The sequence below is a fragment of the Saccostrea echinata genome, unplaced genomic scaffold (assembly GCF_033153115.1).
Source record: "Saccostrea echinata isolate AGI-Se365-2 ecotype Australia unplaced genomic scaffold, CSIRO_AGI_Sech_v1 ptg000015l, whole genome shotgun sequence".
Classification (NCBI taxonomy): Eukaryota; Metazoa; Mollusca; class Bivalvia; order Ostreida; family Ostreidae; genus Saccostrea; species Saccostrea echinata.
In genome coordinates, this window is record NW_026889764.1 from 3,161,743 (window position 1) to 3,184,491 (window position 22,749).

Here is a 22,749-nt window from a genome sequence, read left to right on the forward strand (position 1 = left end):
CAAGGAAATATACCCCCTACCTGTGATTTATTAGGTAGGGATTATATTTTTTCTATGATAAGAAATATAGATAAGTTCAGGTGCCTATAAGGAAATGTTATTCAAATTACAGCAAAAAGAAGACGGAAGGCGATGGCGAAAATGCCTTTGGGTCCAGCAATGTTTCCCCCGGGGATGAGCCCTCCAGAAATGATGGTTATGGAAACAATGCCAAAAATGAGAGACACCCCTAAAGTTGTACCCTTAGAAGATGACATTATCTATGATAACAAACGAGGGAGCAGCGAAATCCGCCGAGGCAGTACTGATATCCGCCCGGATCCATTGTAATAGACCGTTATGAACAATAAATCTATTACATTTTAATAATTTCAATTAAATTGTAAACAAATGACGTTAATAATCTTAACCGTCCATTTCTAATTCTTATTGTTTTCGATTCAAGTCACTTTTGTATTCAGGTTACTTGAAAGCAATGTATTGAGTGTATTGGAATTTGAAGTAGTCTTTAGATATACAAGTAAATGTTACAGTACTGTTTATCACAAAGGTGATATTGGATTGCTTTTCTAGTTTTCTTTAAATTTCTGGTTTTCAAGGGGATGTGAAAAATCTCTAAAAGCGGGTTGATAAAGGTTCTAAATGGCAAAATATTCGAAGTTATCTTATAATCTTACTTACGATAGGCATTACTCATGCCGAAAAAAGGAACATCTAGATATCTGGCTGCATTAGGCCAGGTTTTGACGGTACATTTAGATAGGGCGTCAAAATGTCCATATTGTCGCCAGCGACAATATGTACCAAATCTGGAACCTTTAGAAAATTTGAAATCAAAATTTTACCAAAATCAAAAACATCCAAACGAACGACTTTTCAACACTTTATACAACCATTCCCCACGATACTTTAAAGTCCAGGCTTTTTGACATCATAGACAGCTGCTTTTTCAATACAAGAGGCCCATGGGCCACATCGCTCACCTGAGTAACTTTGGCCATGCTGTTCTTTACCAGATTTCCCCCCTTTTAATATACCTATTGTGGCCCCGCCCTACCCCCGGGGGTCATGATTTGAACAATTTAGAATCTACACTACCCCAGGATGCTTCCATATAAGTTTCAGCTTTTCTGGCCCAGTGGTTCTTGAGAAGAAGATTTTTCAAGATTTTTCCTATATATTTCAATGTAAAACTTGGATTCCCTGTTGTAGCCCTGCCCTACCCCCGGGGGTCATGATTTGAATAATTTAGATTCTACACTACCCCAGGATGCTTCCACATAAGTTTCAGCTTTTCTGGCCCAGTGGTTCTTGAGAAGAAGATTTTTCAAGATTTTTCCTATATATTTCAATGTAAAATTTGGATTCCCTATTGTGGCCCCGCCCTACCTCCCAGGGGGCATGATTTGAACAATTTAGAATCTGCACTACCCCAGAATGCTTCCTCATTAGTTTCAGCTTTTCTGGCCCAGTTGTTCTTGAGAAGAAGATTTTTATAAAGTTTTACTATATATTTCAATGTAAAACTTGGATTCCCTATTGTGGCCCTGCCCTACCCCCGGGGGTCATGATTTTAATAATTTAGAATCTGCACTACCCCAGAATGTTTTCACATAAGTTTCAGCTTTTCTGGCCTATTGTGGCCCCGCCCTACTCCCGGGGGTCAAGATTTGAACAATCTAGAATCTACACTACCCCAGAATGCTTCCACATAAGTTTCAGCTTTTCTGGCCCAGTGGTTCTTGAGAAGAAGATTTTAAAAGATTTTTACTACATATTTTAATGTAAAACTTGGATTCCCTATTGTGGCCCCGCCCTACTCACAGGGGTCATGATTTGAACAATATAGAATCTACACTACCCCAGAATGCTTCCACCTAAGTTTCAGCTTTTCTGGCCCAGTGGTTCTTGAGAAGAAGGTTTTTAAAGATTTTTACTACATATTTTAATGTTAAACTTAGATTCCCTATTGTGGCCCTGCCCTACCTCCGGGGGTCATGATTTGAACAATTTAGAATCTACACTACCCCAGGATGCTTCCATATAAGTTTCAGCTTTTCTGGCCCAGTGGTTCTTGAGAAGATTTTTAAAGATTTTTCGTATATATTTCAATGCAAAAATTGGATTCCTCATAATGGCCCCGCCCTACCCCCGGGGTCATGATTTGAACTATTTAGAATCTACACTACCCCAGGATGCTTCCACATAAGTTTCAGCTTTTCTGGCCCAGTGGTTTTTGAGAAGAAGATTTTTTAATGACCCCACCCTATTTTTGTCTTTTCTTGATTGTCTCCCATTGTAAGGGGATTCGGCCCGTTATTTTAACAATTTACACTCCCATTCACCCAAGGGTACTTTGTACCAAGTATGGTTAAAATTGGCTCAGTGGTTCTTGAGAAGAAGTTGAAAATGTGAAAAATTTACAGACGGACGGACGACGGACAACGGGTGATCAGAAATGCTCACTTGAGCTTTCAGCTCAGGTGAGCTAAAAAACAGAACTCGTAAATATACTTACCTTGCCATAGGTCATTTCCAAATTTATTTTGTTAAAAAAATCTGATTGTACATCAGTGTACTCTGAGGTAGATATTAAAAGGATGCTTGAGTTTCTGATTGACAAATCTATGTAGTTTTTGGAGATCAGGTCTTCCAACAATCTGTTGGAATTTCCATGGGTACGAATTGCGCCCCGTTATTAGCAGATCTATTTCTGTATTCATATTAACCAGAATTTACTCAAAAATTTCTACATGAGAAGAAGAAAACACTTGCTTCAACTCGACGTTTAGATACACTGTATATCGACGACGTATTATCAATTAACAATAGTTACTTCCATTCATATGTCGATTCGATATATCCCAGTGAACTTGAAATCAAAGAGTCTGACACATTTGTTTCATACTTGGATATTTTACTAGAAAAAGACGTTAATGGTAGCCTAACAATAAAACTTTATGATAAATGTGATGACTTCATTTTTTCTATCGTCAACTTCCCTTACTTACTAGTATGTAGCAATACACCCTTATCATGATCACCTGCATATAAGGTTTACGTCTCCCAGTTGATTCGATACGCAAGAGCATGCTCTACGTACGATCAATTTTTAAAACGAGGCAAGATATTAACCAAGAAGTTGATGAATCAAAGATATCAGCAGTCTCGTTTTGAAGTCATCATTTCGCACGTTCTATGGTCGATACAATGGCCTTATCAGGAAGTACAATCTATCATTAGGTCAAGTACTGACTGTCGTTTTTCATACTAATTGTTAGACCATTATTTACACACTGAAATTTCTACGGATTTTTCCGTTTACTTGATCATGACAAGGAGCACACGATGGGTGTGACCGGTCGACAGGGAATGCATACTCCTCCATGGCACCTGATCCCGCCTCTGATATTTTTAGAGGTCTGTCTTTGCTGTTCCCGATTTGTATTGTTTATATGGACTATGAGCTTGAATACTATTCCTTATCTTCTTATCTTATTATACATATTCTCGACCTTCGAGTAGATATATTTACACCGACTATAATATGTAGTAAGATACATAATCAAAAGAGCTTAAATTGTGTCAGGGATATAAATGATTTGACCTAAACACTGATTGAGTTTCTGTATATGTGAAAAATTTTTGATTGTTATTTTACAATAATTGTCTCATTTCTGGTTTGAAATGTTTTAATATGAAAGGAGTATGATACATTAAATTCACCCAAAATTACTTTTTATTTCATTTTTTTTTTCAAATCTAAGCCAAAAAAAGAAAGTATTTTGATGTATAAATATAATATTTTTTGCAAAAAATACTTAATTCTGAATTGCCTTTATTTTACCTATGATATATATATATATATATATATATATATATATATATATATATATATATATATATATATATATATATATATATATATATATATATATATATATATATATATAATTAAAAGTTGTTCAAAGAAAATATAACACGCAATAACTCATTCAAAGTTTGCAAAGCGGTATGTCGTTTTATTATTTTTGATCATTTACGTCAAGTTTTTCATATTTTCTTGACTTCAAAATATGACTTTTTGCTTAATATGTTATACATATTTAATATATATATATATTGTATTGAGAACTATTCAGTGAATTGATCGTAATTTAAAGTGTCCAAAAATGTCTACAATTTGTTGATAGACATAATAATTTCAACTTCAAATAATATCAAGCATTTTCTTCCTTATTTTTTGGTAAAGATTGGTGGAATTCATTGATAATTATAAAACAGTTTTGTTGCTCTCCTGACTGCAGTAAAATTTAAGATAAAAACCAGATAACATACAAATTGATAAAATTTTGGCAACAAAAGTTGTAACGAAATTCTGAAAAATTTAATGTCCCAATACGTCATGATTAAAATACAAACTTGGCTTTCTATCTTGAATTATTCCCTATTAGTATCACAAAACTAGCTAAAAATTTATTTAGAAGGTAAAAGTATATTTTATTGGACACTTTTTTTTTCATGTGATGTCAACCAGACACAATCTACTTATCATTTTTCTTCTTCATAATTATTCATATTCGATCAGCGATAATTCTATCATTTTTGTTGCACTCCTGACCAAGAGCATATGAGTCTTTTCAGTAGAATTGTGAAACATAAATTACACCAGAATGTGCTTTTTTCGGTGAAGTTGTGGTGGAATTACATGAATTTTATAACATTTTTTCAGTGTTTCTTTTAATTTCATAAAAAAAATTAAAAGAGAAGAAATAAACAGATCTAGATTGATAAAATTGAAAAAGAGACAGATTTCAAAAATAAAACTGTCAATAAAGTACTGAATTATTCAAATAGATCCTTATTTTGTTGCACTCGTGACATGGTATAACATTTTTTTTTCAGCATCAGCCATGATCATGACCGTAACTTGGTCAAACAAAAGTTATACTACAGTAGTCTAAATTTAAAGCCCAATACATTGAATTTTTATCAGGAAAGCCTTTATTCCCAACATAAACCATGCTTATTTATTTCATAGATCTTCCAAAAATATTAACCTTTCAAATGTCACAAAAAGATGTTGCACTCCTAATATTCTTAGCATCATTTTTGGACATAATTAGACATCAATGAGATATTTGGCAGGTATTTAACCAATGTCAAAAGACGTATGCTGAGTCATAGAAATTTATTCACATCACCTGTACTTTTAGTGGATTGATAAACATGTGTCCTGTAATTTTATTTAATTCACCCTAAACTCAGATTATTGCGCTACATCTCGCTTCATGAAATAAACTTACGTGACAATTCTGTGTGTAATTATCTCACCAATTACAGTAGCAAATCTAAGGGAAAAAAATCCTTAAGCAACTCTAACTGTGGGGCGATAGTATGTGAAGTGAGGATAGGCTTATATTGTCACCAGCGACAATATGTACAGTATAATTTTTCAGCCGGCGATAATATCTGCTGATGGACGACAATATGTGCAGTGAAGTTAGATGCATACGGTAATGTATCGCCCACGACAATATGTACAGGACGTCAATATGTACCGTCACACAAGTAGATATAACCAGTTTCCTCACCGTGAATCTATTTCACTCGATGATCTACAAGTGTAAGGATGCAAAAATAAAAGTAAACTAAATTTGAATGTGTTGTTTGTTTGTTTGTATGTTGTTTAACGTCCCTCTCGAGAATTTTTCACTCATATGGAGACGCCACCAATTGCCGGTGGAGAGCTGCAAATTTTGTCCTATACTCGGCACTTACGGCCATTGAGCAGTGAGGGATCTTTTTCGTGCCAGCACCTACTACGACACGGGACCTCGGTTTATACGGTCTCATCCGAAGGACCGGTCTCCACGTCCCAAAGTGGCATTCGATTGAATGTGTTGAAGTAAATATATCAAATAAAACATGTTTTACTTACTAAATACTGGTCGCCCGCGTAGCGCAGTGGTTAGAGCGTTCGCTCTAGAGTCGCGGAATAAGGAGTTGATCCTTACGTCGCGGGTTCGAATCCCACTGTGGGACGTGGAGACCGGTCCTTCGGATGAGACCGTATAAACCGAGGTCCCGTGTCACAGTAGTTGTTGGCACGAAAAAGATCCCTCACTGCTCAATAGCCCTGAGTGCCGAGTATAGGTCAAAATTTGCTCTCCACCGGCAAGTGGTGGCGTCTCCATATGAGTGAAAAATTCTCGAGAGGGACGTTAAACAATAAACAAACAAACAAAACCAAATACTGAATCATTTTTGTGAAATCAGTGCACATTATTTTACACTTTTGATTCGTCAATATGATGTATGATTTAGAAAAAAAATTATTACTCTCGGAATTTTTGCTGTTGTGTACGACTTCCAAATTCAATTATCGTTTGTTTATTTTTAATGTAAATTTTTGATTTACAAAACTACATACATGTACAAAGTTCCACATACAGATACATGCATATTTAATGTACATATACATGTATATACAAGAAAAGTAAATATACGAGTATTTGAACTACATGTATATAATAAATATAATAATATGTCATGAAGTAATATAGCAGACCTTGAGTAAGATTACAAGGATGTTTACTAAAATGATATATATAATAAAACACAAGATTGTTAAAAATAGTGACCTTCTCAACAAGATATTTAATTAGGCATTGGAAATTTTGCTGCGACATTCCAAGGTTTGACCTATCTTGATGCCCTGTCTCTGATGACGTCTTACTCCGCTGCAATTGTCGTAGAAGCGTAGATTCCTGAATAAAATGTCACACGTGGGAATCTATAATTAACGACAAGATGGTAAAGGAACGGCATAAAATGTAAACTTTAACAAGATATATCAAAGCCTCAGTCAAAGGTCATATATAGAATCTTTGAAAAAAAAAACTTCAAGGGATCAAAATGTAACGTATAATGAAGGAGATTTATCTATATAACTAACATTAAGATTGAACAGTTGAAAACAAGGAACCTATTAAATTATACTGATTTGCTATATCAGTTTTTTCCAAATTATTTGTGTGTGTGTGTGTTCTAAGCCCTTGTTTTAGCATGTTGCATAAACCTGTGGCCTAAAACTTTATTTGAGCATATTTTAAAGCATTGATAACCTGTCTTTATAAAATGCCATTATTTATTGATCCCTAGATGAAAATTTGCTGAGTCATTTTCATATCTTCAAAAACGTCCTAACACAGAAGATACCTTAATATCATTAACAATGGTTGATTTCATGTCGACAACCCAATTTTTACATTATAAACTTAATAGAAGGAATATATATTCAAAACTTGCTATTCTAAGATGCATTTTCAAGCACTTCTAACATGCAGGATGAAATATTTAGGAATCACAAATCACTTTGTGAAAACCAGAATTAGTGAGAACAAATTGTCTATTTAATTTACGAGTGATGTTCATGTATTAAAAAGAGGATGAGAAGTCAGAGAGAGAAGCAAGTTGACATGAAATCGTCATTCAATCAAATTTACCGTCTGCATCTGATGTCATCAAATGTCGTGTTCCTGCTGTTCTGCTTCTAATGGCAAGTGCAATGGCGTGTCGTCTGCGATATACAAGAAACAGTATGATCACCATGAAGACAGCAACACCAATTCCAACACCAACTGCTGTCATCGTTGAAGCTGAAAAACAAAAATGGGTTTAGTTTCCTGAGACCTTTGTTTCTGAAATTGTTTAAAGTACATTCAAAAGACTAGGTAGTGGACTGAAAGAAATATTTGTTTTTCGTCTTTTATATCTTTAAGACTTTTTTAACCTTGCTTTTCGAAGTCTTTTTTAGTTGTCCAACTTGAGTTGTGTAGCATTTGATATAGATACTTAAATGAGTACTTACATTTAGAAAGTGTGCTAGATTTTGTGGTTGTTGTCTTTAAACGGAAGCTGTTATTGATCAGATTAGAGGGATTTTTGAGTGTGAGCTGTACTGCCACATTTTTACTGTCACCACAGAACTGTGTGGGTGAAGCTTTACACGAATAGGAAACCTTGAAAGAATGAAGGAAAATTACGTTAAAGGCAAGTCTGACATCATAAAGAGTAAAATTATAGTCAACAATCAATTTAAGATATCTGTTCTGAAGGATTCAAATTTTTTCACAGAGATCAGGTTATTATACTAAATAAATTAAATAAAACGTTAACAACTATCTTGGAAATAAACCATTGTGAGTGAATATAATGAAGTCATAACAAATAATAATTGTCATATCGACAAATTTTGCTATGTTTGTGTTTATTGTATGTAAAAACTGTACCGTATCAGAGTTCTCCCCCTTGCTGTATGTAGAGTATGTCAGCTGAACATCACAGTTTCTTATTTGGTAAGATACCACTTCAATACAAGTTTTCTGATTTTCTGGAGATGGTTGAAAAATGATTTTGCAGTCTCTAGTTATTTTCTCTCCGCTCCAGTCTATATTGAAGGCGACATCTCCTGAGACTGGGTATATGTTCTGTACGTTGTGACACGTTACTTCATTCAGACTGACTGAAAAGAAACATGAAAAAGAAGGTATTTTTTATTATCAAGTTAAGAAAAGTAACGCAAAATGCTTTATGTAGACATGTAAATTAAGTACTCGGTAGTAAATTATGAGTTTATATTTGGGTAGCTTTTATTAGATTTTTTTATGTGTTGATGCTTGTAATTGTAAAATTTAAGATTTGCAAGTTAATTATTGAGTACCTTGACTGGGCCATCTAATGTGTTGATCATTTTGTAGACAAGTAAGATTATTATATTATAGCCTTGATTGCATTTATTTATGTGTTGATAACTGTTAAAACCTGTAAGTTAATAATTGAGCTACCTTTATTAGATATACTTAAGTGTTCAGTATTGTATAAATTTGTAAGTTAATATTGGATCTACTTGCGAGTTGATGACTGTATAGATTTGCAGGTTTAATGGTTGAGTAGCCCTGATTAGATTATACTTATATTTGTATTTGTTGATAATTGTATACACTTGTAAGTTGATAATTAAGCAGCCTTGATCAGTTCTACTTGTTTATTGATGATTATGAAGACTAAAAAGTAAATAATTGAGTAGATTTAATTAGATTTTATCTCATATGTTGATAATGCAATTAAAGAGATTTGTAAGTTAATGATTGAGTAGCCTTGATTGGATCTACTTAATATGTTTTGGTGATTGTTTAAACTTTTAGTTAATGATCGATTAGCATTGATTCGATCTTCTTACGCATTCAGTATTGTATAAATTAGAAAATGATAATTGCCTTGCCCTTACTGGATATACATATGTGTTCAGTTTTGTTCAAACGTGTAAGTTAAAAATTTAGTTACATTGATTTGATATACGTATATTGTGTTGATAATTGCATAGATTTGCAATGTAAATGTTTAGTAGCTTTGATTGGAAATATAGATGAGTTGATAATTGTAAAGACACTTGTATAATAATGGTTTGATTAGTTTTGATTAGATCTACTTATATGTTGATAATTGTGCAGACTTGTAAATAAATAATTGAGTAGCTTTGATACGATTATCTGATGCTTTGATATAAGAATTATAGACTTGTAAGTTATTGATCACAGTCGTAGGAAAGATGGGGTGGGGTGGGGGGGGGGGGCGTCGCAACGGGTGCGATAGCACCACTTTATAAAACACGTGGGGTATAATGTTTGAAACAAAATGATTTTTTAAATTAAAGTTATGTTGCCTTATTTTGAATATTTGATATTAAAAAAGAGGAGACATGAATAATGCACGATAACCATTCAAAATTGTACATTGTTATAAAAGAAAATTCTGCTCAGAGGCATTGATAACAAAACCTCCCTTCATCTGAATTCCCCTTTTTAAGAATCTTGGCGACGGCCCCGATGATTGAGTGGCCTTGATTGGATCTACTTATGTGTTGATAATTGTATAAATTTGTAAGAATGATTAAGTAGCCTTGATTGGATCTACTTATGTGTAAATAATAGAATGATTGAATACATTGACTGATTCTATTTATGTGTTGATAATTGTATAGAATTGAAGGAATAATTGAGTAGCCTTGAATTTTGTTGATAATTGTATCGATGATTAAGAATGATTAAGTAGGCGTCATTGAATCTACTTATGTCTTGATAATTATATAGATTTTTAAGAATGATTAGGTGGCCTTAATTAGATCTACCGGGGGGTACTTATGTGTGGATAATTGTATAGATTTGTAAGAATGATTGAGTAGCCATGATTTTGTTGACTCCCTTGTTAAAAACTAGTCAAAAATAAGTGCTCAACATTTAGTATTATTTTTATGATAAAGATTGTGAAGCCTTTGATTTGAAAGAAGTAATTTTGTTTCTGAATAATTAGCTATGCGTATATGTAAGTGGTTGATAAGTATTATAAGTAAATAATGGAACATATGGATTTCTTCGTGATTGACATTAAGTGTATGTTAATGTTATGTAAGAAGTTCGTCAAACTATGTGTATTCTCTGCTACATAAAATGTAAGGCGACCTTTTGACTAGATTTGACTAAATTTGAATCTGAAAAAAAACATGGACGGTAGTGAATTTTTAATAATTCCCTCAGTCAAGAGTGGTTTTACCTTAAAAAATAATAATTGGATGCCACCCACTTAATCACAAAACTGTAAATTAAAGGTCTATGAACCGCAACGAGATAATATACAATGTGTGTTGCATTCAAAATATTCATTCCATTAAAATCAAGGGAAATATAATGCATATAATATATAATGCATGCATTTTACAAGACAGTTTCTGCTAGTACACTTAGTTTGGCATTGAAAATACTTTTCAAATATTAGCCACGAGTTTTTTTTTTAATTTGCATTATTGCTTAAGTAAATATTTTGATGAAGATTGCAATACAAAACATGAACGGATACAATTATCAAATAAGTATTATTAAGTAAAAGAATATACGTTTAGCAGGTTCAAGGATGAAAGATACATCCTTCTATATTTCTAAATTTGAATTAAACAAGAGGTCCATGGGCCACATCGCTCACCAGAGTAACTTTGGTCATGCTGTTCTTTACCAGATTTCCCCCCTTTTAATATACCTATTGTAGCCCCGCCCTACCCCCGGGGGTCATGATTTGAACAATTTAGAATCTACACTAGCTCAGGATGCTTCCATATAAGTTTCAGCTTTTCTGGCCCAGTGGTTCTTGAGAAGAAGATTTTTAAAGATTTTCTTATGTATTTCAATGTAAAACTTGGATTCCCTATTGTGGCCCCGCCCTACCCCCGGGGGTCATGATTTTAAAAATTTAGAATCTACACTACTCCAGGATGCTTCCATACAAGTTTTAGTATTTCTGGCCCTGTGGTTCTTGAGAAGAAGATTTTTAAAGATTTTTCTTATATATTTCAATGTAAAACTTGGATTCCCTATTGTGGCCCCGCCCTACCTCCGGGGGTCATGATTTGAACAATTTATAATCTACACTATCCCAGGATGCTTCCACATAAGTTTCAGCTTTTCTGACCCAGTGGTTCTTGAGAAGAAGATTTTTTAATGACCCCACCCTATTTTTGTCTTTTCTTGATTATCTCCCCTTGTAAGGGGACTTGGTCCTTTATTTTAACAATTTACACTCCCCTTCACCCAAGAATACTTTGTACCAAGTTTGGTTAAAATTGGCCCAGTGGTTCTTCAGAAGAAGTTGAAAATGTGAAAAGTTTACAGACAGACGGACGGACGACGGACAACAGGTGATAAGAAAAGCTCACTTGAGCTTTCAGCTCAGGTGAGCTAAAAAACCGAAACCCGAGGTTCAATGTAAAGAAGATGATTAGTGGATTTAAGAACACATTTAAATTCAGTAACAAGGACAATCACGTATTCTTTGTAATTCAGTCATTTGATGTTAAGCAGTAAGAGCATATATAAAAAAAAAATAATTCCTCCGAAGTGTTGCTGAAAAGTCTTTACAAATGCTAATACAATTTTTAAAAATAAATTCACTGATTTTAAATACCACACACGATTGTAAATCATATTTAAATACCTGTACTTACTTGTTCCTAAGTAAGCTGTTGCTGTATTAATAATCTGGAACACGATGAACATTGACGTGCAAAACCACTTTTTGAAATCCATCTTCAGAGTCTATTCTATCTATAATCGGAATAGGAAATGATCACATGATCATACAATGGTTTGTGAAATGATTATCCTAAAATAAGCATATATTTTTTTAAATGTTTTTTTTTTTTTTTTTTTTTTTTTTTTTTTTTTTTTTCAAATTCCAAGAAAAGTTTTCAAAATAGGAATTGCTGACATGACACTGAATTTAATAACTATAAAAAATAGTCATGTAATCTTGACAGCATCAGAATGAGTTTCTTTTATAGGTCGAATAATTATGTTAAGAGTAAATGAAACTTACCTAATATCAGCTTACATAATTCAGAATAGGCATGTTTTATATAATTAATGTTTTAGACTGAAATTTATTATTTCAATGAGCCAGTAAAACTCCTCTAAGACAGTTACAAATTATGTAGGTGCATCCGTTGTTAATAAATCAAGGCCACAACTTCATTAAAGTTGTCATAATGAAAAGTAAGGAGTTGATCCGCTGCATGTTGTAAAACTTCTGACGACTCGTATATGTCCCAGTTAATGTTGAGTGGCTGTCACAGTATTTCCTGAACTTTATTGCTATGTAGTTATTTAAAACATCTAAGGATAGTAGATATCGTTGTATTTTAGTAAAATGTTGACCTTAAAAAAATATAAAATATTGCATCTAGCTCTAACCTTTCGAGAGTTGTCCCAATTAATCATAATCTTTGCTAATTCATTAAAATTAGGGAACACTGTCAAAGAGTTTGACTTCAGTTTTATAAATTATACTATGTACTGCACATTGCATGAGCATATTTCTGAAGAAAATATGTGAATCAAAATCAAGGCTGTCTTGCACAAGGAAAGATATCTTAAATATGAAACATAGAGATAGGGAACAGTAATTAAGCTCAAAGATGCATTGAAACAAATCGGAAGCAGAGCAAACATGGACCCCTAAAACACATCACAGGTGGGATCGGGTGCCATGGAGGAGTAAGCAACCCCTTTCAACCAGTCACCCCCGCGGTGTTATCATTGTCATGATCGGGCAAACGGAAAAAGTCCCTTAACAATTCAGTGTTTAAATAATGGCCTTACATTTAGTATCAAAAACGTCAGTCAGCATTCAACTTAATGATCGATAGTATTTGCTGACAAGGTCATTGTATCGACCATAGAACTTGCAAAATGATGACTTCAAACGAGACTGTTGATATTCTTATTTCATCAACTTGTTTGTCAATAGCTTTCCTCATTTTAGATATTGTTCGTACCTAGAGCATGCTCTTGCGTATCGAATCAACTGGGGGATATAAATCCAATATGCGGGTGATTAGGGTATATTGCTACGTAAGTAAGGGAAGTTGACGATGGAAAAGTTGAAGTCATCACTTTTATCATACAGTTTTGTTGTAAGGTTACCATTGACCCCTTTGTCTAGTAAAATATTCAAATATGAAACAGATGTGTCAGACTCTGTGGTATCATTTTATTTCAAGTTCACTGGGATATATCGAGTCGACATATTAATGGAAGTAACTATTGTTAATAATTATACGTTGTCGATATATCTGAATGTCTGGATATCTGAATAATATATGTTTTCATATGTTTAGATGATGTATTTCATATATGTCGAAGGATATAAACGGAAAAGAAAAAAGATCAGAAAATCGTACAATGTTAATGAAACCTTTGAATTTTTCTAACAAGAGTATTCTTCTAATTTGTCACCCAGTTCTTCATTATAAAATTATAATTGTCATATGCTAATTCTTTTCTTTAACGCCCAAATATTATAACTATTATTTTAACTCTTTCATAGTCATGGAATTATATCCTAAACGTTTAGAATCTTAACACACTTTACAATTATTCTAATCCTTAATTTCAATTACCCTATTGGTTATTACAGTAAAAAAACATTCTTTAAATTTTATTAGTATTCTCAATATTTTTCTTAAAATTCATGAGAGAGAGAGAGAGAGAGAGAGAGAGAGAGAGAGAGAGAGAGAGCCTTCCTTCACTGCATTAATAAAATTTGGTCAGAGCTTTAAACCTACCTTTTAAGATATAAAGTTTATCTAAAAATTTATACGTTAAAGATATCCTGTCAACTTATTCACAAATTTAAACAAAACATGCACCAGAATAAAAAGTTGTTGAACTAGAGTTAAAAACATAGCCAAACAAACCAGACTTCTCTTAATTTAGGGACATGTGCACACAGGTAATGCAGTAAACATTATTCTGAATGATTGACGCATTCTAGACGTTTCTTTATTCTAAGAATGATTAACAACATCATTCTAGACTATTATAAGACCAAGATATATAAATATAGTCGAAAAAATGTATTAAAAAAATTCTTTACCTGATACTGTGTTCCTTCTTGAACAGAACAACTGAAAGAATTTTCACAGGGAAATAAGGTAACATAGTTATATTACCATTTCCAATGTTGTTGCATAAAATTTCTTCTAATGTATTATTGTTTTTGGATGTTTCATAACCTTTTGAATTGAAAAACACCGAACTCTCTTAATAAATGTCAGTTCTTTCACAAAACGTCAAAATGCCTTGTTACATTGATGAAAGGTTAAAAACTGTAGAATAAAATAAGAAAAATAATTTGTATTTTTAATATGAAAATATTAAAAAGCGATATTCTGTTAATTATTATCATACTTGTCAAAATTATTAGGAATCTGCATATTAGTTGTCTAAATAGTGTCAAGGTAAGTATCATTTTCAGCCATACTCTGACTGCATAGCGTTTGAATACTGATCTTGCTTTCATGTTTCCATTTCACATTTCCAAGTTTAAGTTTTTCGCAAATGAAATTCGAATATAAGAAAGGAGTTGATAATTTGAAAATATTTAAACGAAATTTCATTTTGATTAACTTGCTTTGCTTTAAAAATTTAAAAGGATTCACTATGATGACCTCCAAAAATGAACTAAACCAAATTTTATATTAAAAAATAAGGATATTTAAGCTATTAAATGTTTTCGTTCTTCGTTGACACGTGGAAAATGACAGAAAAATAAATAATCCGTGTTAATAGGTTATGTATTTTTTCTCTACGATGATTGCAACCGTTAATTGTCGCATGGCAAAGAAAGGAAGACATTTTATTGTTTACATTTATATCTGCATAAATTAATCTTATTAAGTGGATGAAAGTATATAAAATATGGTATTTATTGGTCCGCACATCACATTACATTAATGAAAGAGCCCACTTATTAGGAAATCATAATCTTAAAAACGGTTCTAACCAGTTTGATTGTTAATGGATATAAAAAGGACAATCGGTTTTCACAAGAAAAAGTCGAGAAAATATTTAGTGGATGTAAATATATGCTAATTACTGGTGAATTACACCAAATAGAAATTATACCATATTCTTTTGACCATTGCTTGAAATTTTATATCGGAAAAAAAGTCATACTGCTTTTTTAATTTTAAAGAATGAATGTCACAATACGAGAAAAAAGTTAATAAGGTCATGAATTTGCAAATTTGGACGGTGTAAAGAAATTTGTCATAAAATGTCATTCGCTAACTTTTTCCTCAGAGCCGTGGGTTTACAAATAACACATTGAATACAAATTACGAGGTCACTAATTATATTTCACTTGTTTTAAGAGCGAATCTGACCTTAAGCTTATTTTTTTAAGTGAAACATTAGTTATTATAGAATGTCTGAGTCATGACATTTTATCAACTCTTTATCAATGCACTACATCAATTTGGAACTTCATGAAATTTAGAAAATATATTACAAATTCTTATACAAATGATGGCCTTTTACTTTTGAAAGTTAAGAATAGTAATATTCAGAAAAAAATTATGAATGAACTTAAGGCAATATTTTTGTAGCTATATTTCTTGTTCTCTAAAGGTGACCATTTCGATTTGGTTAATTTTATACAAAAATCTTGGTAAAGATTTTCCATTGAAATATCACTTTTACTTATTTTTTTAAGCTGTGCTTTCATATACATGCATATACATAGATAAATAAAAAACACATACATGTGTATGACATGACCTACTTTAATATGACTTTGCTGTGAAAGCTTAAAGTACAGGAATAAGAGAGAAGAAAAAAAGGAACGAAAGAAGGTAAGTGCAAAAGGGTGTGTGTTAGGAATAGTATTCAGTAATACACTCGACTCGTGCATTTATATATAGATTTGATAAATATTACAAATCATAACATACCACAAATATTTTTCCAGTGCTTTTCATACTCCGAAAATTTACATTTTCTCAATAAGTTTTAAAGTTAATATTCTATCTAAGAGTACAATAGTTTTATGGTATTCGCATGCTTAGATTAGGCACATTGCTATATCCTATGTAATTTAAAAATGTTTTTCTTCTTGAATTTGTCAAAAAAGTCATCTCTTCTATCAAAACTCATGAAAAAAGAAATTTATTTATAAACCACTCCTCAATGTGAAACTATATATATATATATATATATATATATATATATATATATATATATATATATATATATATATATATATATATATATATATATATATATATATATATATATATATATATATAAATACATATATATATATATATATATAAATACATAGAAATATTCGAAAAATAAAAGTTTCTACTTATGTGTACAATAGGAACATACAGATGATTCAATTAGTTTGTGTTTAGGTTTTCATTTGTTGCGATAATCCCATGCAAAATCTGAATCTGCAACCAGTAAATCTTTGCTTCTTTAGTGACTTTAAATGCAAGTTCAAATATTTTGTTCCAGTCTGTCTCCTCAAAAATATTCCATTATTTTTCAATTTTCCAGTGCCTTAATTATTGGCCCTTTTCTTCTTAATGAGAATATTGTACATATCTTTACAACCTGTTGTGCTTTTGTTAACAGAAAAGCGAATTAAAAATAAATGGTCCATTTTCATCTTGTTTTTTTTCAATATCTGTACTTTTTAATATTTTTAAAACTCCTCTTTTTAAATCCGCATATTCTACAATTATTTTACACTTTAATTTGTGAAGCACTCAAGGCTTACAATTTTTCAAAGTCAAACATTTCTCTTACAAAGACAAAGCCTGCATCGACATATCTTTTCAAAGAAATGTAGATTGATTGCTCAATTTAATTCTTGGATTAAACTGTATATGTTTATGAAGAACTTGCAAATTATTTTTGGCTACCAGAGTCAATGATGTTGACTCAATTTAGTAAAAACTCTAACATTAACTAAAAGAAGTTTTTGCAATTTTGTGTTTGAGTAAATCAATCTTTGTATCCATGTTGATTTTAATGAACATAAAAACCCAATCATTTTCAATCCCCTATTTCTATAATCTTGAATTATTAAGTTTTTAAACTTATGGACATGAATTAAAATTATATACAACATGTAATTAAAAGTACAGAAAATCCGAACAACAGTCGAGCATGAGAAAAAAGAAACAATGAGTATGTATAATTCAATATATTCACCCTTCTCTATCATTGATATTTCAGGCCTTATGATTTAATAAGTTTACTGAAATCATAGAGACAGATTTAAAGTATCATTCCATTCATAAGAATTCTTTTTCATTTGTATTCAACACTTATCGAATAATAATCTTACGCAAACTATAAATTTACATTTGAAAGTTACAAAAATATTTTTCAAAGATATGCACCTATTTTAGTAGTGTCATTAAAATACACTTTCATGACAAATGTTTTATTCTTGGAAATACATGATAAAGAAAAGACCCACCATTCGTTAATTAATTAAAGAAAAAATACAAAAGATGACTGAATAAATAACAGTCTATCCAAAGACTTGATGGAAAAAAGCAAAGCTGAGAAGAGACTAAACATTTTTTTCTACAATTAGTGAATAAGGAGAAATACACTTTAAAATGAACAACACTATCCGACAGTCGGATTTCAGAAAATATCAGATGACATACTTTGGTTACATCTAGTTCGATGGAAAATGGCTGTTCTAGAAAACTATTATCATTGTCCCCCACTTGCGCGAAAGCAAGGGGATATTAAATCTCATTTTTCTGTCAGACTGTCAGAAAAAAACTTTAACCTTGGTCTGACAAAGAAAGGATCCCTCAGAATCAAAACTGGTGTTGTAGAGTAGGATTTCCCCCATAGCCAGCTTTCCCCGGAAATTGTACTCTAGAGTAGGATTTCCTCCCAGGGGAAATCTCACACCAGAGCCAAATTTCCCCTCTTTCTTTCTCAGAGTACGATCTCCCCTCGTTATAGAGTCAATATAAACCAGAGCCGCAATATTTTTCTGTAAAAAAGATAAAGTAAAAACTGATTTTTAAATGGTAAATGAGACCAGACTAAAATACTGTTCAATTGTAGTAAAAATTTCCTAAGCATATATTTCAAATCATGGAGTCTCAACCGGGGAACCCGAATGTTAAGCTTTCAGAAGAAGTGTAAAACTCCTCAGATTCAACGTCATAACACCTCTAATGCCATTTGTACGAGGGGTTATCAAAAGTTCGTGGAATGATGTGATAAAATTTATACTATGTAGTCTGTGCTCACTAAATTTATAAGGAACGTAAATCAACAAAAGTTTAAGAAATGTTGAAAATTTTAGCTTTATACGCTGATAATTTGCCAAATTATTCTGAAATAAAAAAAACGATATGATGACCCGGCGCTCTCGCCGTTTAGTTTCATGAGGTCCGACAACGTCATTGTTTCTCAATGTCCATTCCCTCTACATCATACACTTATCTTGATGAGATTACCTGGAGTTATAAGTTAGGACTTAAGCCCGTCATGTTTATATGACTTTACAATGTCATGAACACCTGCTTTCAGTGCATATAATATTGCAAATGGATCTATACATAGGGAAAGATCCTCACTTGATTATGCCCGAATACTTGTTTGAGTTCATTATCTACGACACATGATTAAAGTCAATTTTCGACGTGACTGACTTTTGACACCCTGACTACAAATCGATATTAACTTTGCATCTTTCATCTCTCTGAATCTTTTAGGTATTTTAAACGAGTACTCTGGATGCATTTTATTTTTCTGTAGCCCGTTAAAACATTCCCTAGGTCTATACCAGTTTTTCCAGGTGCGAAACTTTATAGAATGTTGCATAAAGAAACCCCTCCCCCTTTTTGACGTAATGTTCAAGCCCTTAATTGTTTGGACACTCCATATAAAATTTACGATAAAATTTTATAGAATTTACAAAATTGGGTAAAATTGCAAATTTTTGGGAACAATTGTGTTGTACCAAATGCCTGAATTTAAAGGATTTTTTCAGTTACACTCAGGTAGAATAAAACGTCATATTTGAAGTTGCGCCGCCTGGACATATCATTGCTTACAAAAACATTAGCAATTTATTAGAAAATAAAACATGATTTATGGTTTATTCTATAGATAGAAAAGATGGTGCTAACTGAATGTATAAAAATTCATTGATGTACCTAAAGCGGTTTTAATTTTATCGCATCAGTCCACGAACTTTTTAATAACCCCTCGTATGTATCACATATTTTTGTGCAGTATATAAATGCTATTTTAAATTTACAGACTCAATTTGCTTTCAAAGAAAGTCATATATGTATACTTTTTACTACTTGTATGTTGCTTGAATCCAATGAACGAAACAATTGTTTGAGTTAGTTCTTGTTAAAATGAATTTATTATTTCATAACGAGTTAGTTATAATTATCTCCTTATATTAACCAGACATTTATCTCGTTAAAAGAATATGATTATCTAATTATACCGAGTAGGTAGTTATCTCGTTTTACTATACTTTCATGTCAATTAGTTGAATTTGATTCGTCGAGAAATATTCGTTAAAAATCACTATTACCCGCTGAATAATGAAGCCACGCCCTCCAGCGTAGCAACAGTTAACACTGCTTGAGGACGGGTGATTTTCAAAAAAAAAAATTGACTGTGCAGAATTCATGCGCTCAAGGTCACTGTAATATGTATGTGTATAAAACATTCAGAATAATATAATAAATATTGCATGTATTTGACTGTAACATTGAAAATTTTCACCCCCGAAAAACCATTGTCAACCTCGGCTGCGCCTCAATTGACAATGGTTTTCTTGGGGTGAAAATTTTGCACTCTACATTCAGTATTAATAAAATAACGAGTTTGTTATCTCGTTAAAACAAAATAGTGTTTTTGTTAGTAACATTTGTATGAGAAACTATGGAATGAGAATTACAAAATCGATTTTGAATTAATTATTATCATTCAAACTAATGATAAATGGTTGAAATTAAATTTTGCGCTGGGTTTAATTATGAAAAAGAATTATCTGTCTAGTTGTCAATAATCATATTTGTTAAGTAGAGCACATTAAAGCATTAGCTGCATAAGATTATCACTGTGGGAAAAAAATTATGAAGAAGAAATTTTTCTTGGACTTAAAAAAAACACTAATCAAATGTACAAAACAACGACCTCGCATGCTTCTATTTCTTAACCTCTTGATTATTGACACTACACACACATTTTATCAACTCGACTCCGTTTATTTCCAATTCTGGTATTCTTTACTAAGATGCCAGATGAAAAGAATAAGATTTTAATGCTAAAAATGATTGGACAGATGCTGAGAAAAAATGAGATTTAAAATTTTCATTTTTCATTCTTCGTTTGTTTCAATATATCTGGTCAAAATTTTAAAGAAGGGACACTTGACGATTGAAAAGTTAAAGTCATCACGTTAATCATTAAGCTTTGTTGTTAGATTACCATGGACATCTTTTTCTAAATATCCAAATATGAAACAGATGTGTCAGACTCTGTGGTATCTTTTATTTCAAGCTCACTGGGATATATCGACATAAGAATGGAAATAACTATTATTAATTGATAATACGTCGTCGATATATCTAAATGTTGAGTTGAAGGCCACAGCAAGAGATTTCTTTTTCTCATGTATAAGATTTTGGACAAGTTCTGCTTCATATGAATGCAAAAAAGGTCTGCTAGTAACGGGGTGCAATTGGTACCCATGGGAATTCCAACAGATTGTTGGAAGACCTGACCTCCAAAAACCACATAGATATTGTCAATCAGAAACTCAAGCATCTTTTAATATCAACTTAAGAGTGTTTGTGTGTACAATCAGAATGTTTTTTAACAAAATAATTTTGCAGATGACTAATGACAAGGTAAGTAAATCTACGAGTTCCATGTTTATTGAAAAAGCAGCTGTCAATGATGTCAAAAGCTTGGACTTTTCTTTATCGTTGGGAATCGTTGTATACAGAGCTGAAAAGTCGTAAGTTTTTATGCTATTGATTTTGGTAAAATTTTGTGACTTCAAATTTTCCAAAAGTTCCTTAGAATTTTTAAGTATCCACATCTGATTTACACCACTTCTCGAATATATTGTTGCACAGTACTTAAGTATCTCCTTCTCTACTGTTAATATTTTAGTGAGAAATAATGAAAGAGGCTTTGTAGAATATTTACTGGAACTGGCTATGTATCCTTGTTTATAAGGATTTTTACGAAGTTTCGGAATCCAATATAAATATGGTAATTCAAATTCATTTTGGTTGTTGGGAATATTAAAAATATTCAAAACTGACATATGATTTTGAAGAATTTCCTCCTTAGAAAGGAAGTTATGGGTATAAGTTGGATTGCCACTTGTAGAATTAAATCTCATCTCTTCTAAAATACAATTAAAATAAAGATAAATACACTGTAATTACAGACAAAGACAATGTTGTTACCTGCTTTGTCAGCTGGGACCAGTACATATTGATCGTGTAGTCAATCGAATTCTTTTTTTCACATCTGAATTATTAAACACGGGAGAATATATGGTTTTCATATTGTCCCTAAATCGCTTAATGCCAGATTTTAACATACATCTGATACATTTAATCCATTCTGACAAAGTGTCAATGTCTTCTTTTTCATGTCTGGCCCATCGCCTAGGTAATCTTCCACAGAATTCATAATATTATGAAATTATGATTCGAGCTGAAAGATCGCGGTTCCCTAAATTTTGGCCCTATTACAATAAGTGATTTAAGGTCCGCATTGTTAACTCATTAAAATATTGTAGCATATTTGCATAAAATTTGAGTGAAGAAATCACTGAAAACTGTTTTTCTCCCTTATCTTAAGATCAATAATTTTTTTTTTTTTTGTTTCAATTTAAAGCAGTTGATAAAGTCTTCAAACTGTATGAAAATTAAAAAAAATTAAATATACGAAGCATAGAAAAATAATGAATATTCCTTAATAAATTACAAAAATTAGGGGAAATTCGGGCTAACAAGTATATATTTTACTAAAATTATTCATCTCAGTTTGAAAGTGTTAACTGATAGAGTTTATGTGGTTTTATCTTTTAATGCCAAAAGATGAATAGATAATACTTTTAAATATTAATGGGCATAACATGATGGGCAACAGACATTTTTAATCATTAAATTCGAGGAACAACATGATGACCTGGGCATGACCTTTCCACTCGAGTAAGACGGTCGAATTATATTGTTTATATTTTTTATTTATGTAAGTTTAGATGAATGCAATTGTTCTGGATCCGGTTGCACGAATGTTAGTTAAATTTAACTGGCCGTTAACT

At 31.9% G+C, this 22,749-nt stretch overlaps 1 protein-coding gene across 2 annotated transcripts; it reads right to left on the reverse strand.

Annotated features, from left to right (window-relative positions):
- Positions 1–6,649: 6,649 nt before the first annotated feature.
- LOC133187409 (uncharacterized) lies at positions 6,650–12,152 on the reverse strand. 2 transcript variants are annotated; one of them, XM_061322768.1, is made up of 5 exons: positions 12,056–12,152; positions 8,295–8,527; positions 7,874–8,024; positions 7,509–7,661; positions 6,650–6,770 (listed from the first exon to the last, which is right to left on the reverse strand). In XM_061322768.1, exons 1-5 carry the CDS (start codon positions 12,135–12,137, stop codon positions 6,736–6,738), a joined length of 654 nt encoding a protein of 217 aa, XP_061178752.1. In that variant the 5' UTR covers positions 12,138–12,152; the 3' UTR covers positions 6,650–6,735. The 2 variants fall into 2 exon arrangements, with proteins under 2 accessions (XP_061178752.1, XP_061178753.1); XM_061322769.1 differs by having other exon boundaries at positions 6,650–6,796.
- Positions 12,153–22,749: the final 10,597 nt, after the last annotated feature.

What these genes read in the sequence shown, in the direction of transcription:
- LOC133187409 (XM_061322768.1), bottom strand. Translation starts at nt 12,137, where the DNA reads ATGGATTTCAAAAAGTGGTTTTGCACGTCAATGTTCATCGTGTTCCAG. An exon ending in AGGGGGAGAACTCTGATACG is followed by an intron (nt 8,025 to 8,294) that starts GTACAGTTTTTA and finishes CATTCTTTCAAG; the next exon opens with GTTTCCTATTCGTGTAAAGC. An exon ending in GATGACATCAGATGCAGACG is followed by an intron (nt 6,771 to 7,508) that starts GTAAATTTGATT and finishes CATTTTATTCAG; the next exon opens with GAATCTACGCTTCTACGACA.